This window comes from Ictalurus furcatus, chromosome 27 (genome assembly GCF_023375685.1).
Source record: "Ictalurus furcatus strain D&B chromosome 27, Billie_1.0, whole genome shotgun sequence".
Taxonomy (NCBI): Eukaryota; Metazoa; Chordata; class Actinopteri; order Siluriformes; family Ictaluridae; genus Ictalurus; species Ictalurus furcatus.
The window spans coordinates 885,355-903,719 of NC_071281.1; the positions used below are offsets into that span (position 1 = coordinate 885,355).

The 18,365-nt window shown below is 41.9% G+C and overlaps 2 protein-coding genes across 2 annotated transcripts; one reads left to right on the forward strand and one right to left on the reverse strand.

Annotated features, from left to right (window-relative positions):
• Positions 1–648: 648 nt before the first annotated feature.
• dynlt3 (dynein light chain Tctex-type 3) lies at positions 649–5,838 on the forward strand. The gene is made up of 5 exons (XM_053616444.1): positions 649–805; positions 2,873–2,914; positions 3,120–3,243; positions 3,349–3,426; positions 5,403–5,838. Exons 1-5 carry the CDS (start codon positions 779–781, stop codon positions 5,471–5,473), a joined length of 342 nt encoding a protein of 113 aa, XP_053472419.1. The 5' UTR covers positions 649–778; the 3' UTR covers positions 5,474–5,838.
• An 83-nt stretch (positions 5,839–5,921) lies between these two features.
• LOC128602561 (cytochrome b-245 heavy chain) lies at positions 5,922–18,289 on the reverse strand. The gene is made up of 13 exons (XM_053616440.1): positions 18,116–18,289; positions 17,855–17,947; positions 16,098–16,208; positions 15,819–15,903; positions 15,562–15,710; positions 13,238–13,419; positions 11,906–12,035; positions 11,106–11,198; positions 10,683–10,936; positions 9,497–9,659; positions 8,801–8,947; positions 8,412–8,536; positions 5,922–7,914 (listed from the first exon to the last, which is right to left on the reverse strand). Exons 1-13 carry the CDS (start codon positions 18,287–18,289, stop codon positions 7,797–7,799), a joined length of 1,824 nt encoding a protein of 607 aa, XP_053472415.1. The 3' UTR covers positions 5,922–7,796.
• Positions 18,290–18,365: the final 76 nt, after the last annotated feature.

Here is an 18,365-nt window from a genome sequence, read left to right on the forward strand (position 1 = left end):
TATGGGAAGAAGGCAAGCCGGCGGAGGAAACGTGATTCTCTGGACAATGTTCTGCTGGGAGACCTTGGGTTCTGGCATTCACGTGGATGTTACTTTGACACGTAAAACCTACCTAAACATTATTGCAGACCAAGTACACCTCTTCATGGCAGCAGTAATGTTGCCCTAATGTCACTGGCCTCTTTCAGCAGGATAACGCACTCTGCCACACTGCAAAATATTGTTCAAGAATAGTTGAATGAGGAGCAAGTGGTCAAGGTGTTCACTTAACCTCATGATTTCCCAGATCTCAATCCGATCGAGCATCTGTGGGATGTGCTGGATAAACAAGTCCGGTCCATCAAGGCCCACCTCAGAACTTACAGGACTTAAAGGATCTGCTGTGAACGTCTTGGTGCCAGATACCACAGCACACCTTCAGAGGTCTTGTGGAGTTCATGCCTAGACGGGTCAGAGCGGGTAAAGCTGTTTTAGCGGCACATGGAGGACTTACACAATATTAGTCAGGTGGTTTTAATTTCTTTGGACCTTTAATACCAATCAAAATAGAGAATCAACAGCGCTGTGCTGTAGTTATGGATGACTGTCGCTAGATGTCGCTGCACCAAAACACTGAACCATACAGTGAAAAGTGACGGAGCTCTGCGCGTGCGCACTAGTTAACGCATGCGCACTGCGACTTTCTGCCTGGGTGCCGCTGAATCCGGCAGTGACCAATCCTTCTGTTGTCTTCACACATTTTCACTTCTTTTCTACTTTTTTTATTTACAGGGAAATAATGGAGGAGTTCAATTCCGGAGATGAGGTAAACTCGCGTAAACATGATGGTTGATAGGCAGAAGATAAGATATATTTGATATACAGATGACGTGTGACAGTTAAATCACGTAATTAATCAAATAACATGAGGATATATGTTTAAGGAGTTAAAATGCAGACATTATTGTAATCTTTAAATGAGCAAAACGGTTTATTGTGAACAGTTCCAGTGCAGTTCTGTAGAATCGAGATTTCCGGGTGTGGCTGTGTGACGTTTCTATGGAGAATGTTTGTTTGGGTGACTATCAACAAACCTGTCCGAAATAGTTCCCTATCCCCTCGCTCCCTTATCCCCTCGCTCCCTTATCCCCTCGCTATCTTATCCCTTCACTCCCTTATCCCCTCGCTCCCTTATCCCTTCACTCCCTTATCCCTTCACTCCCTTATCCCCTTATCCCCTCGCTCCCTTATCCCCTTATCCCCTCGCTCCCTTATCCCCTCGCTCCCTTATCCCCTCGCTATCTTATCCCTTCACTCCCTTATCCCCTCGCTCCCTTATCCCTTCACTCCCTTATCCCTTCACTCCCTTATCCCCTTATCCCCTCGCTCCCTTATCCCCTTATCCCCTCGCTCCCTTATCCCCTCACTCCCTTATCCCCTCGCTCCCTTATCCCTTCACTCCCTTATCCCTTCGCTCCCTTATCCCCTCACTCCCTTATCCCTTCACTCCCTTATCCCTTCACTCCCTTATCCCCTCGCTCCCTTATCCCTTCACTCCCTTATCCCCTTATCCCCTCGCTCCCTTATCCCCTTATCCCCTCGCTCCCTTATCCCCTTATCCCCTCGCTCCCTTATCCCCTTATCCCCTCGCTCCCTTATCCCCTTATCCCTTCGCCCCCTTATCCCCTCGCTCCCTTATCCCCTTATCCCCTCGCTCCCTTATCCCCTTATCCCCTCGCTCCCTTATCCCCTTATCCCCTCGCTCCCTTATCCCCTTATCCCCTCGCTCCCTTATCCCCTTATCCCTTCGCCCCCTTATCCCCTCACTCCCTTATCCCCTTATCCCTTCACTCCCTTATCCCCTTATCCCCTCGCTCCCTTATCCCCTCGCTCCCTTATCCCCTCGCTCCCTTATCCCCTTATCCCCTCGCTCCCTTATCCCCTCGCTCCCTTATCCCCTTATCCCCTCGCTCCCTTATCCCCTTATCCCCTCGCTCCCTTACTCCCTTATCCCCTCGCTCCCTTACCCCCTCGCTCCCTTATCCCCTCGCTCCCTTATCCCCTCGCTCCCTTATCCCCTCACTCCCTTATCCCCTCACTCCCTCGCTCCCTCGCTCCCTTATCGCGTTGCTTGTGGACGTTTCTACGATGCGTGATGCGTGTCACAATATATAATGTAGCTAACAAACTGTCTGCAAAACAGTAGTAAAATAAACACACACACAGAAACAGCAGCGTTAACCTGAGTTTGACGATACTTGTCTTTAATGCCTCCAAATTACAAAAATGACGCCAAATCATCCAGTCGGCATCCGTTTAATTTGTACTTATTGAAAACGTCTTTGTTTTATTTAAAAAACGCACTGCTATACCAACAATATCTCAGAAAGGTGTATCACGTATTCATTTATCGTGATCTCGATGTTTATCGATTTATCGCCCAGCCCTATTAACATCTCAATAACTCCGGGAAGTGCTGTTACGATGAGTGCACTTCTGGATGACTGGAAAGAGGCTCTAATGATTCAGCTGGATGGATATTTCTAAAATATGGACGCTTCTAAAAATGTAAACTCTTATTAAGTTTGTGCTGTGATCGTAATTACAGGGATTTTCTTTCACTCGGGAAGTTTCCCTGCATTGTTTGAACACGAATCTCCTGCATCGCCTCGCGTGCTTTCAGCTTCTCCACTAAACGCTCAGACGCGGCTTATAAAACGGGCAAGCTAGATAACTAGTGCGTGATGTGGCGAATAGGGACGCGCTCGAGTTTATTTGAAATATATTCAGGAAGCTCGGAGTCAGGAACGTTTGATTGAGTCGTGCCCGAAACGAGCAGGAGTGATTTCATGTCCTCCCTGTTCTCACTTTTCTTTTCTTTCCTTTGACGTAGGTTGGATTCAGTCCTGACGACGCGAGTAACGCGGTTAAAGAGGTAACTCGCATCAGCAACACAAAGAAAACGCCATTATCCAGGATAGAAAAGTGTATAGAATGTGTAGCCGTTAGAAGTTGATTGCACTGATTCGTTCTCGGCTGCGTGGTGCCTGGTACCCGCTCTGAACGAACGGAAGAACTGAAGGATCAGCAGTTAGTTTTTAAAAGCGTGCTTGGTTTCCATCTTTGCGTGTGTTGGGCAGTGCATCGAGGGTGTAATCGGAGGTGTGGACTACAGCCAGAACAAGGTGAACCAGTGGACGGCGAGCATCGTCGAGCACTCTCTCACTCAGCTGGTTAAACAGGGGAAAGCTTTTAAATACATCGGTAATCACGTCATCTTTTGCTTAAGGACTAAACATCGTGTACAAAAATGTCCTGATGTATTGTAAACTGTGTGTACGTGTGTGTGTGTGTGTGTGTGTCCTTTAGTTAACTGCGCTATCATGCAGAAGAGTGGCGCAGGACTCCACACGGCCAACTCCTGTTACTGGGACACCACCACTGACGGTAAGCCGTGGGGCGCGTGCGTACAGCTGAGGTCAAGTTTACATTCGCCTGGCAGGATCTGCAAAATAATAATAATAATAAGAGGGGTCATAAAATTGCATTTATTTATTTTTATTTATTTAGTACTTCCTTGAAGAAGCTGTTTCACATAACAGACGTTTACATACAGTCCATAAGACACAATAATAACTGAATTTACACAAAAGAACCCGTTCAAAAGTTTACACACACGCTCGATTCGTAATGCTGCGTGCTGGTACCCGGACGATCACACACTGCTTTTATGTTTTAAAGCTGCCCACGGTTCTTCAGAAGCATCCTCCCGGTCCGTTATTACTGTGTCTTGTGGACTGTGTGTAAACAGCCGTCATGTGAAAGAGTTTATTCACCGCAGAACTAAATAATAATAATAATAATTTAAAAAATGCAGTTTTTATAATCCCTGCTGCAATGTCTGCAAGGCGTATGGAAACTTCTGACTGAGTATCTCTACCTTTTATTTATTTATTTATTTTTTTTTTATAGCGTCGTTAGGGAGTTAAAGCGCATTAAATGATGCAGGACGCAGCGGTTTGGGTTCGGTATTTCCGTACAAACCGAGTCCAGCTCGAAGAAGGATTTTCACTGAAGTAGTCGTAGTTTGGGTTTTGGAGTGGAATAATATGGAAACTCCCCAGTATGATGACCATGTGACACAACATCACGGTTATTGGTGTCTCTACAGACTTTTTTTTTTTTTTTTTAAAGCGGTGTAAGTTAATTGTCCATCAGCTTAACGTCAGTCAGACTGGCGCTAACTGGTTTGCCTGAGTTAGTTTTTTAATAGGCTCATTAACAAATGCGAGAGGTGTATAAATATTCCACGGGGTGAATATCTGTTTGGCGTGTGCATGGTGAATAAACTCTCCTTGTGTTGTGCTTGCGCGGGATTATCTCATTATAAAAACATTATAATGTTTTTCCATATAAAACAATAATGAAACAATCTCAGGAGTAAAACGTCCACCAATCCATCACTGATGACCTTTTTTTTTTTTGTTTGTTTGTTTGTTTTTTTTTAACACACCATTTAGAATACCGCTTTGAAGTAATTGTGTGTTAAAACCACAGCGTTGTTAAATTCTGGGATCTGATTGGTCAGAAGTGGATGTTTAACTTTCTATCACAGCAGCCCCGACTGAAGTTCTGGATGCGAGACGAATCACGGGTTCATATGGACGCACTGCTTCGAAGACGTTATCGTTTCTATAGCAACAGCTCATGCACAGGGGCTTGTACGGCACACGTGCACCACATTAATCTTAGACTGTCTAAATTTTTTGAAAAAAATAAGAATTTTTAAATCTTTATTTAATAAAGAAAATATGTAATCATTGATACGGTGAAGCTTCAGTTAGTACGTTTACATTTCCGGCGTTTGGCAGACGCACTTATCCAGAGCGACTTACAGCTGAGCGGTTGAGGGTTGAGGGCCTCACTCAGGGGCCCAGCAGTGGCAGCTTGGTGGTGCTGGGGTTTGACCTCACGACCTTCTGATCAGAAGTCCAACCTCTTTAACACCGAGCTATCACCACCATGTTTGTTTGACAGTTATGGAAGGAGTCTCCAGTTTTATTTAGTTTTCTTTTGCAGCTATATATTATTTTTTTATTTGTTTAATTTTTGAACACCTAATTAACATCTGGAGGAAAGAAGAGAGGCTAGTGATGGAATAGCCGCTTTAACATGTCATTTAGTGTTTTTTGTGTTGGTTTTTTTTTATAGAAAGTAATTCGTTACTTTGGATGTTGCACACCGTTAAATGTAACTATAAACGGATAAAACAAACCTGCTGTTTTATAATAAATGAATCATTTTAATTGTTGAGTAAGTGCTGTGGGATTGTAGGGATAAAACCCTTTGGGACATTCTGTTACAGGAACGCGACCAGGTTCGGGTTAATAACAGTGCCTCTTGTGTTTTTCCTTTCTGTGTAGGAAGCTGCACGGTCAGATGGGAGAATCGCACCATGTACTGCGTCGTTAGTGTGTTTGCCGTTGCTTTGTGAATCAGAGCCGTGCTGCGGCATGCAGTGAGACCCACGCCTGTACACACACACGCACACACACACATGCACATACACACACAGACACCAGGTGGCACCGTGAACTTATTCCAGCCTATTGAAGCAGAGTGTTATTAAAGGCCTGTGTTGCTGGGTTTAGGACCAGGCGGAGGAGTTCTCCTGCCTGCACTACGTTCTTATTTTAACCGAACTGCTTGCTTGTGTTTGCCATTCATCTGTTTTGTTTGTTTTTTTTTAAAATCCTAACTTCTTGTGTAGAAAGACTTTAAATGCATCCTGTAGTTAGCAAATGTGTTTGTTTAAATCGAATTAAATTCGGTGTTGTATAACCCGAGGACGTGATGCTTCTTTACTTCCTTACACATTCCTTACACAGCGTTCAGTAATCTTTAAAAACACGGGAATAGAGATATACACAAGGAAATGACTCTCAAGTACCGACTGGTTTTTATTTTTGTCAAGTTTTGTTTCCATCAGTCATTTTGTACAAGGTTTACAGAAAGTCCTAGACGTTAATCGTTCAACAATACACACTGATATTTCTGTTCCGTCAGGAAAGCATGGAGTCACTTCCTGTTCACCACCTGCACGCCGTCACAGGCTCGTCTAGTTTACAGTACGAGTAGCGTGCCGCTCTGATGACGTATTCATTTCTGGATGGATTGAGAATAAAGGTGATTTGTGGTAATTGTGTTTGCGAGGATGTCATGACTTTCTGTCTGTCGGCGTTGTTGAAGAGAAAACGAAGGGGAACTTTGAGATTTGTCCACGTCGAAGTTCGTTTCTCGTCACTGCAGGGTTGCTTCCTAATTGCCGCGATTCAAGAGGAAATCGACTTTTGCAAGTCCAGTTCATGTTGTGAACACTGAGCAGATATTTCTTAAAAACACTCGCAACACAATGGTTTCACAACGTGATTTCTCACTGCTAGAAGAGTTAAACTAGTCCGTCTAACCCGTTGCACGTCTTCTAGCAGGATGTCTCGTTCAGTCTAAACACAAAGATTGCTGGTATGGTATAGTATGTAATGTAATGTAAGGTACAGCTAAGGGAAAGAAAGAAAGAAAGAAAAGCCTACTGAGTAATTCTGCAGAGTAAAAAAAAAAAAAAACGCATAGAAATGTGATCAGCAATCGCGAATTTGATCGCTAACAAAAATCAGTGCAAAACAATTCTCTGAGCCGTTTCTATCAACATTGCAGCTTTTCATATACGTTCCTGTAGCAACAGCTTCACTACTGGCATTGCTCCATCCTTAAATCACCTTTACAGGAATGCAGTTTCCCCCCCCGAAAAAAGCTATTTATAAATGTTGTTTTTTTAAAAAAAACTTCTTCCAGTGCATCTGTAGTGTGTGTGATTACCACAGGCAGGAATTTCACCACACACACACACACACACACAAAAAAAAGAAAAGAAATCCGATTTACTCGAAACATATAAATTGGAAGTCTAACGTCCGACGCTAGGACACTGAATGGATGTTATCTCTAACACCGTGTCGTTTAGTTTTCTGTGACTCCGGCCCGGACGGCTGGAGTATACACTGTGCTTGTTGTAAGCACGTGATCGATGCTGAGCTAAACGGCTCGTTAGTATGAAGATTTCTGAGAGGAGATGTTCATTTAGAAGGACGTTTTCCTTTCAGGATGAAGAGCTTTGCAGTTTCTCAGCAACACAAAAAGCTGGGATTTGACTTCAGCCGATGGACCGAGCGGGAAAGGGTGGTGAAGGAACGGCTGTTTAAAGCTGTTATAAAGTAAGTGAGAGCAGGAACTAACGACAGTAAGTGTCATTATAAATGCATAAAGACGTAAGACGTGTCATTTTGTAAACGTTTTGCGTTGCTGAATTGCTGTGGGATAAGCTGAATAAAAACGCTTCAGGAGAAAGATACAGATTTCGGGGTGTAGTAGTAAATCTGTTGCCGATTGTGATCGTTACGCCGCGTCCTGTTCCGCGCATTCCTTCCTCAGACAGAACTACTGTTAGCGTGTTAGCGCTTAAAGCTTATAGTAAAGATGAACTTGTGCTGTTTTCCAAAATCTTCAGGAGAGTACACGAACCCGGCGTTACTCATCGCCCCGGTGTTGGAATCCCGGATTTATTTTCCTCACGTATTTTAAACGTTCTCACGTCGCTGAAGTTCGGTAGACACCCATAAACTTCCATTATAAGTATGTTTTGAGTAAACATTTCTCTTTTTTTTTCTTCTCTGGTAATCACACACACACACACACACACACACACACTACAGATGAGCTGAGCAGAGATTAGCTGATTTAAACTCTATCCATCTCTAGGATTAGAAGTTTTCCTTGTTGAAGATGAATTCGGCTCCCGCCTGCGACTGGTTCAGACATTGTTTTTCTAAGGCTTTCGCCAGAGGAGTCGGTCCGCAGAGAAACACCCCGACTTTACACCTGTAGGAAGGAGATAAAGAGAGAAATTAGCGCTGGGGTATGTGTAAGTGCAGACAAATATATATATATATATATATATATATATATTAGTTCATTAGAAGTTGTGCACAACGCAATACGCAGTGTTGTAGTGACTAGAATAGTTTCCAGTGCAGGTTTATTCAACTAAAATTAGGCTATATAAAGATCCAGATTAGTGATTAGTTCACCTTCTGATCATCTATAAGTGTATTTAATGTGTTTATTATGCTCACTGACTGAAACAAGCAGCAACAGACGATCTGCTGCAGCACCTGCGGTGGTTCAGATTGAAAAACCCAGTGTTTTTTTTCCCCATGTTGATCAGTTTTGCTCCCGTTTTCCCACGGCTCGCTTCGATTTTACAGAAATCCTTCACTAGCACTCCGGTTCAGCGTCGGCCGAACCCTGTCTAATCCCCTAGGGAATCATTTAACACTCATGTTATTAGTCAGAGACTGATGCAGTCGATCACATACCCTGGGTGAGTGGTGGCGATGCTGTTAAACTCGTTTTCCCAGTTGGGTTTTCCGTACAGAGTTTTCTGCTTCAGGCCGGTGATGGGGTCGTTTTCTGCCTCGTGGTGAACTCTGAAGTGAGCAGCCTTCACAAACATCATTATTAAAAGGTTAAAACCAATGCAATGCGTTGCGAGACCTGCAAAGCCATTAGTGTTTATATGAAATGTGAAATATTACACCTATAACACCTTTAAGACGCCAAAGTCAAACGCTCAATCCTACAAATACTGGGAGTGAACAAACCCTCTGCAGGAACACATGTTTTCTAATTCCAGTCTAAAAGATCCATTTTAGGTTTACTTCCTCGGTCCAGTTTGTTTTTGTACTTTCGTGGAAGTGGATCTCACCTCGGTCTCCTTCCAGCGAGTGAGGTAGATGTTGTAATTGAGGAAGCCACTCATGCTTTTCTCGCCCATCTGGCGCTCCAGGGACTGCAGCAGGTCTGCAAACCACTCAAACGCCTGTGTCTCTGGACACAGCCAATAGAAGTAGATCTGCCAGGGTCAAAAGTTCAGAGAAACATTTACTGTAAAAGCTAACAGGCCTTTACGTATAGTCAGGGACGTCACACTGAGAGAGTGAAGCGTTATACAGTTGAGTATTTTCCCTGATCTACCCGTTTACTCGTCAATGTAATTCAATTTATACTGCAGCTTTACAGAGATCTGGATGTACATGTAGATACCTAATGAGCAAGGGTGAGGCATGAGCGTCCCAAACCTCCCTGATTAAAAACACCCTAGTGGGAGAAATTCCCTGAGATGACATGAGGAAAAAACCTGACGAGGAACCGGACTCGACGGGGAACTCGTCCTCTAAAGAGTGACGCCTTATAAATCATCACTCTCCTACAACTGTATACTGTAAATCAAATGGAACGCCAAGTGTGTTGAACTAGTCTTTTTTTTTTTTGCATTTCCAGAGCATGAGCAATGAAAGCGTATTCTTATTTACTTATTTACATCGATACGCATTTTCTAGAAGCAGGGAACAGTGCCAAACTGCCAACGTTTTGTAATTCAGTGCAACCGAGGAAGCCTCACCTTCTTGGTGAACACATTGGTGTTTTGCTGGACGGTTTTGTACCACACAGACTTAAGGATGGATGCAAAGGGAGTGACACCGATTCCTGCACCCACCAGCATGACCACCTCGTAGCGGAACACATCCTCACTGGCCGTGCCGAAGGGGCCATCCACTGCCACCCTGCACACACAGACACACACTCGGGCTCAGCTGTCTGATCATGGGGACACTTTGAGATGGGAAGCTAGTCAGTTGCAGGGCACCACACACACACACACACACACACACACACACACACACTCCTTTTCTCAAGGGGCGATTTAAAGTAGCTAATCCATGTCCTGGCATGCTTTAGGGAGGTAGGAGGAACCCAGAGGACACCCATATGCACACAGACAGTACCCAAACATACTACATGACCTTTGGGAAGAGTTTGTTGTCTGCATGTTGTTGTTTGCATGTCAAAACAGAACATCATTTCTTAAAAGAGGTAGCGGCAAAAGTTTGTGATGATGAAATCAACTGTCCCATGCTCTTACTAAAATCATTGCAAAAGTCTGCGTTAATCTGCTCACTTCTTCTTTCCAACCGTGCCTGCTAACGCCACATCCCCTTTTCACAAGAACGTAGTTTCCCCATCAACAGCACACACAGAGACCTACAGATACCTTAATAATCTTATAGAAATATAAAGAGGTTTAATTTAGTAGTACTTCCATGAACCCTGACGGTAAAAACAGGCCACTCACGAAACAGAGAAACACACCGGCTTCAAGAACCGTTCCACATGTCTACATGACCCTCCCTCCATCCATCCATCCATCTTCTATACCGCTTTATCCTTTTCAGGGTCACGGGGATGTCTACATGTCACGTGTGTATTATTTGATTGCACACGCAGTTTGAGCTTCCATGTGTGAAAAGTTTCTCTCTAAAATAATAATCTTCTTTTTTATAATGGTTAGTTTTGCAGTTTGCAGACAGACATTTAGTGTCCAAAGTAACACCGTCTTTCTTCATTTTAGATTCTATTTGCAGATATCCGACTGATGATTTATAGCTTATAGTATTCTTTTCCGTATTTGTTTTCCTCCAGGTGCTTTGTGGTGCTTTGAGGGAAATTTTAGCTCGTTTTATCGGTCATCTGAACTGTGTTTTTTTTAAATTCACAGAAAAGTCCTTCAGTGAAATATTCGTTCTTACCTGGGAAGTTCCCAGGCATCCTGACCTTCGGTTTTGTCCCCACCGCATGCCTTGTACAGGGCATCCGTCCAGTCTCCAACGATACGGATGTGGATACTGAAGTGGTCTTCCTCGGGAGCAGAGGTCAGGGTGAAAGGATGCCACTCCAGCTGCGAGATGGACGGACACTTCATGAAGACGTACTGACCCACCTCCATCTTAAAGCCTTTCTTCTTCAACTGAAGCTCCAGGGTCTTTGACGGATGCATCACTACCTGATGAGCAAGAAACCAGGGCTAGATCTCAAAACAAAGTTCTTTATTGGCTAAGCAAAGTGGCTTCTATAGAGACATCAGTCTCAGTCATTTTCCTCAGTACGCATTACTAACAATGAAATCAAATGATTCTGTTGCGGTTCTTGTGCCGAATCTCATTTCCACTGACCTTGGTGATAACCACCTTCTGCTGCGAGCGGTAGAATCGCACAAGCATCTCAAACACATACAGGATCATCGGCGCAAGGACCCACTTCCACGTCTGTGAATAAAGCATTACAGTATGCAGTGTTGGACCTAACATAATGCTCACGGTAAAACAACACCACGACCATACATGGACAATACAAATACAAGGAATGGATTTTTATTTATTTTTAAATATGAAAATTATTCTCGTTTTTACACATACAGCACAGCTCACAACTTAGTATAAAGTAAAACTCAGTTAGTTTCCAGTGTCAGAAAAAAAAAACGTTATTAAAGACATATGGTGTGTCAAGTCCTCAAAAGGAAGGGGGCGGGGGGTGGGGTGTGTTCTTCAAGAGGAATATAAACTACTGTAGAAAGCAATCACTGGTTATATAGGAATATAACGTAGAAGATTATTGATCAGGCAGGTCAATCACCAGACGTGAACACGTGTGCGTTTGACTTCCTGAAGTCGAGATCCGAACGCGAATAAGCCTGAAACGAGCAGGAACTGAAAGTAGAACTGCTTTAGGCCTGGTGTTGCAAGTTCAGGGAAAATACCTGCATCTGGTAATGTTCAGAACTTTAGCTAAGCATTAATACTGACATCGTCCTTCGGTATTATTATAATTATTATTATTTTAATCTTAATGCGCTGTAATGCAAACTTTGTGCAACAGTACTGATCTATATACAGTCTTTATGTGTGTGTTTCGCTGAATGTTATCGGGTGTGTTTATATGAGGAGGCTTGTGTAATCACGGAAAGTTGGTTTACCCCTGGAGGATTTCCTGCAAAGTCCGGTGTAGGACAGTCCGGCACCATGCCCCAGCTCTCAAACCGACTGCTACAGTTTATCGGGTTATGCTTCTTTAGATTGTCAAAGGTCTGGCCTCGTACAATACGACTGACAAGTGACAACACACACACACACACACACACACACACACACACATACAGAGGAAGGTTACGTGTTTACCAAATCACTGTGTTGCAAATATCAGTGTGATACAAGAATACAGTTGCTTCATTCCTTTGTTGCTCAACACATGGCTCTGTAGACTTTAACCACTTAACCTCTAGGCTTTTTATTCAGTTATGTCTGTTAACACATATTGTTCAAGTAAGTGCGGTTAAATGAATAAGAAGGAGAATAAAACCCGTAGTGAGAAGAATAAGAAATGTAAGTCTGGAGCTGCTGATTGCTCGGGAGAGTTTAAGGAGTTAAAACATTACGTTTGGTTCAAAATGTCCGACTGTAAAAAAAAATTTGACTCAGAGTACAGCAAAACTAATTTTTATACATGACATGCAACGTTTTATGCGTTTGCTTCACTTTCTCCTACAAATATGCCAATATAAAAATAAATAAATAAATAAATGAAAGGTACATTTGTATGTACTAGGAATTAGGTTTGGTATAACACAGATACAAATAATAATACAAAATACACTATATATATATATTGTGTATAAAGTAAGTAAAAATGTATTGTTTTATTCCCTGATACACGACTTTAAAGCTATTGTTGCAGAATCTTCCATTATTATTAGAAATTAGTGGGTTTATTGAGTCAGAATGCAACGATTTCTCATTAATGCAATTATCCTGAGCTGCTGTGAGTTGCTCTGACAATCCCATAATAGGAACTCATAATTACTGCAGCTCTGTGTCAGGGGTGTTGGATTTGGTGAGAAATGACATCACATGTCAGCTCGGATGCATCAAATCATCACGGCCCGATTTTAGGCGTAAAAGAAGTCTGACTACTTGGTGACAGGCAACCGATCAGGAGACAGACTGTGAGAACGTCCAATATAATCAATAAGAGGAAACGAATTCAGGCGTGATTAATGTTTTTAGGTTGTTTTTTTTTTTTTTTTCGTGTTGACATTTATTTGTTTTCGAATTTGGAAAGCCAGTGAAATCGTGGAATTTGTATTGTTCCCCAGATGCGAAGGAGTTAGAAATAATGCACACAGCTTTAGAGAAATTCACTACGTTCACGGAAAATCGCTCTGGTAAAACATCGTGATTACACCAGTAAAACAGAAGAAACTATAACGGTGCTAAATTCTGAAACGTTTCAAGTATAATTAGCTTCTTACCCAACCCCGTGCAGCACCAGTCCGATGAAGAAGATGATAAAGAGGTGATGCGTGAACCAGAACACTTCAAAATAGGACCTGCGAATGACTTCCATGGAGGAGGTGATGATGAGGATGAGGGAGAGGGTGATGACCACACCTGTCAGTCCTGCGATCGTGGTGAACATCACAATGGTCTGGCTCTGTGGCACGGCAAAGAGAATGGAAAAAGACACATGATTATCAAAACTAAGATTACATTATTTACCTGAAACTCTGTGAGAGTTAACCGCATGTCCATTTTGTAGGACATATATTCTGCATTGTAGGGGTAATGCGTAGTCGGGAATCAGCTTTGGTTAAAATAAATAAATAAATAAATAAATAACCTTGCTGGTTAATCTTATTCCAAATGTAAAAGTACTTCTTTAGTATTAAAGCTGCGATATTTAAAGGTGTTTCTATTCCTGTAATAATCATAAAATTTCAGAGACACCTTAGAAAAATGGATTTGCAATATAATAATAATAATAATAATAATAATAATAATAATAATAATAATAATTCCTTCAAAATATTATCTCTGGACCCCTTCAGGCCAATATAAGGTCATAAGGCCAACGTGTACTTTTTTAACACATATGGTCACAGTGAAACAAGACAGCATGACTGAGTGTGTGTGTGTGTGTGTGTGTGTGTGTTTATGAGAGCAGGACCTGAACCCTTGCTTCATCATTGTGACCAGTTCTAACAGCAGTTTCCCTGACCCCAAAGAGGAAATTTCACCCACAGTGTGACCACGTGAAAGACAACCAAACCATCCCGCTACACACACTCACGTAATCAACCCTGACTTCCAAACACTCATATAGCACGAGATGAACCAAAAGGGCACGTATCAAATACTTTAGAATTCAAGTAAATACTTAAAAGATTCGACTTTTCCCTCAGGATGTTGTCAGTAATGTAATTTGTATTGTATTATATTAGATACACAGTTTACTCTACATTCTTAGCCTGTACTATAAGTGTTCCCACATCTACAAGAATTTCTCTTTACGATCGCATATGGCATTTACAGAATTTTCTGTATATCTGCATAGATCTGACCTAAAACATCACCAACTCATCAAAAGTCCTAAAAGTATACAAACTAGAACTTAATTAAACAAACGACATGAAAATATTATACTCTGTCATTTATTTATTGAGGAAAATGATCCAGTTTTACATATCTGTGATGGGTAAAAGTATGTGCACCTCTAGGATTAGCAGTTCCTTTGAAGGAGAAATTAGAGTCAGGTGTTTTCAATCAATGGGATGATGATCAGGTTACAACGGCAAAGTCACTGCTCTTCAAAAATAACATCGATGCTCATCTGCAGTTGGCTAAGGATCACATGGACAAGCCAGAAGGCTATTGGAAAAGGTTTTGAAGACAGATGAGTGCAAAATAGAACTTCTTGGTTCAAATTTGGAAGTGTTATGTTTGGAGAAAGGAAAACACTGCATTCCAGCATAAGAACCGTATCCCATCTGTGAAACATGGTGGTGGTAGTATCAGGGTTTGGACCCGTTTTGCTGCATCTGGACCAGGACGACTCGCCATCACTGATGGAACAATGAGTTCTGAATGATACCAGCGAACTCTAAAGGAAAATATCAGGACATCTGTCCATGAACTGAATCTGAAGAGAAAGTGGGTCATGCAGCAAGACAACGATCCTAAACACACGAGTCGTTCTACCAGAGAACGCTTAAAGAAGAATAAATTAATGTTTTGGAACGGCCGAGTCAACGTCCTGACCTTAATCCAGTAGAAATGTTGTGGAAGAACCTGAAGCGAGCAGTTCATGTGAGGAAACCCACCAACATCCCAGAGCTGAAGCTGTTCTGTACTGAGGAACGGGATAAAACTCCTCCGAGCCGACGTGCAGGACTGATCAACACTTACCCCACACGTTTATCTGCAGTTATTAATGCACGAGGGGGTCACACCACATACTGACAGCACAGGTGCACATACTTTTACCACTCACACTGTAGGTATGTAATATTGGATCATTTCCCTCAATAAATAAATGACCAAGTATAATATATATATATATTTTTATCTGATATGTTTAATTGGGATCTCTTTGCCTAACTTTAAGACTTTTAGGATGCTTTAGGTCATATTTATGCAAATTCTAAAGCTTTCACAGACTTTCACCACTGTACATGTGGGTCACATAAGGGACAGAACTCAGTCATATATATTCCATGTAAGATGTGTGTGTGTGTGTGTGTGTGTGTGTGTGTGTGTGTGTGTGTGTGTGTGTGTGTGTCTATAGTGTTATACCCACTGTCTCAGGGGACCGGATCGGGTTGAGGTAAGACTCATTGTCCTTGTTGCCAATCAAAGACAGAATGTGGGGCAGTGATTTGTTGTTGTCCTCCCGCTGAGCTGACTCAAAGCGCTCGAAATTAAACAGATGAGCGATGGTGTGCACCGCTGAGAGAAACACGAGAGAGACGGTCATAGAGCTGCCAACTCTTTAAGAAAGCAGTTCAGGGTTTAGCTCTGATGTAGGATATAAGCAGATTTAGGTCTGAATGGTACCTGTGTGGAAGGCAATCATGTAGGCCACCAGTTTGTGGAACGTGATGTTTTTGTCTAGTTGACGGGCGGCCGTACGGCTACAGCACTACCCAAACATCCAAACATACAGTGTTACAGTGTTACAGTGTTACAGTGCTACAGTGTTACAGTGCTACAGTGTTACAGTGTTACAGTGCTACCATGTTACAGTGTTACAGTGTTACAGTTTTCCTTTTTGTATTTGTACTACTCATGATTCATTCATTGTGACTGAGTTTCAGTCCTGAGGCTCTGTCTGACCTGTATGGAGCCCCGGAGGAAGGACAGAAGGTTGCGGCAGACCGGCAGGAGGATCAACATGCAGTTAAAGTTCAGACATGCAGCTGGAGCTCTCGCCCAGGGCAGAGCATGCTACAGAGACCCACATGGGAAATGAGAATGAGAAAGCCGTGTTGTAAAATTCAGTACGTCTAAAGAAATAGTAACTGAAATAGAGAAGTGATACATCTCGCTATATCTACGTTAAGCTGTACCACATGCTTCACGGCATATTCTGCGTTCTGTACCGCATGAAAAAAAAACAAACCCCACAACTGATGCCATTTTTATCTTACAGTAAGGTCTGATATTATGAATTAAAAAGCACAGTAATATCCTGATGCATTCTGGGATGTGTTCTACATTCCCAGCTAATTAGTTTTTCTTGAAGAACTGTGGAATTAAACTGAGAACATTTTGTGAGCTGAAGTATATATATATGTAGACTATAATAGTGGCTTTCCAATACTTTATTTGTAATTAGTGTGTACTTCCCTTAGCAGGGTTGCCAGGTCCAAGTATTTGGGCTACTTGTTGCCAAAGGTTTTTTTTTTTTTTTTGTCTGTTGGTTAAGGTTGGGGGTTTTGCATACACTGGATTAATAATATCAGCGTTTTAAAAGCCAAATAAGTAAGCTGGTAGTTCTTTTACGCAAACAGTAAATATTTGGCAAGGGTAGTAATGAGTTTGTCCTTTCTGAATAAATTCAAACTTATTAAACTGATAAATTTGAATTTACGAGTTTAACTGACACATTCCTATTAAGAGGCATGCTAATCATTTCATTTTTTTCAGTCTACATATAATTAAAAAATGGGAATATTATCAGGATTACGATTTTTTTTTTTTCATTTCATCCTGGTGCATACGCGAATGAATTTTGGTAGAAATGAAGACAAAATTTCCCTGAAATGCTTTTGTTAGAGTGACCATACGTCCGCTTTTTCCCCAGACACGTCCTCTTTTTCAGACCTGAAAAAAGCGCCGGGATTTCTAAATTTGAGAACATTTCATTTAGTTTCATTTGTGCACGTAGTTGCATCGCTTTAACCCCTCTCTGTAATTCCCGCCTTCTCCCACACTGATTGGTGGTTGATCTAACCACCAACTGATTGATCTAAAAGACTTGCAGCAACTACTGACCAAATTCCTGCCTCTCAACCGTTATCCTCCTCTCAGTGAACGCGTGGATGTGAAGCGCTGGTGTGTACGGTGTTAAACAGTTGCTTGACAACAGCAGCCAATGACAGCCGTCCTGAGTCGAAACGACGCGTCGACGCCCATGTCTATACACGATCATTTTTAATTTCATCTTATCGCACTGTTTCGTATTACACGGCCATTCAAATGTGTCCATGATGGCAGAAGGTTCACTCATGGCATCTGATATTTTATTTCATTCCATGGACATTGAAAAGAATGTAGAATTTATTTATTTATTTATTCATTTAAAACAAATCCAAACATTGAACATGTTTTTAAGCTCTAAAATAAGCTCTAAATACAAGTTTTTGTATTGCTTTTGTATTGTATTTGTCATTGCTTTCACGTCGTCAGCCTCGGATTACGTTACTGATTATTATCTCCTATGAAGTCATTTGTAACTGTGACGGAATACATTTTTAAAGTAACCCTCCCGACCCTGTCACTTCCTGAATATTTAGGCATTCCGTTAACATCTCTGCTCAGTGAGTGGATATTGTACTGTTCACACTTTAAGCACGAGTTCTCCGCCTTACCCCGAGGATTTCCCTGCTGTAGTAGAAACGATCCACCAGAAACACCATGTAGAAATGGACAAAGAGGTAAGCATTGATTCCAAGCCATACCAGCTAAAGAGAAAACAGCATTACAACACGTTTACAACTCTGAGAGTTCAATAAAACAGAAATTAAATATTAAAACATACGGTAACATACAATAATAACTATATAACTGTAATATATCTAGTATATAACTATATAAATAACAGGAGTCATATTCAGAAACAAAAGACTCACAATAACAAAGATGGATAGTCCTTCATTTGCTGCAAAGTTGCCCATGCTGAAAGAACAAATGAATCTGTGTGTGTGTGTGTGTGTGTGTGTGTGTGTGTGTGTGCCTGCAGATATAAAAAAGACAGAGTGAGGTACAGAAGTGAAAGGCGTTTGGTATTTAAGGCAGTGAGTCATGGAGGAAGTTGAACAGGCCTGACAATATCAGCCCAACAGAACAGATGAAGCACAGTTCCTCAATCTAAAGTGTGTG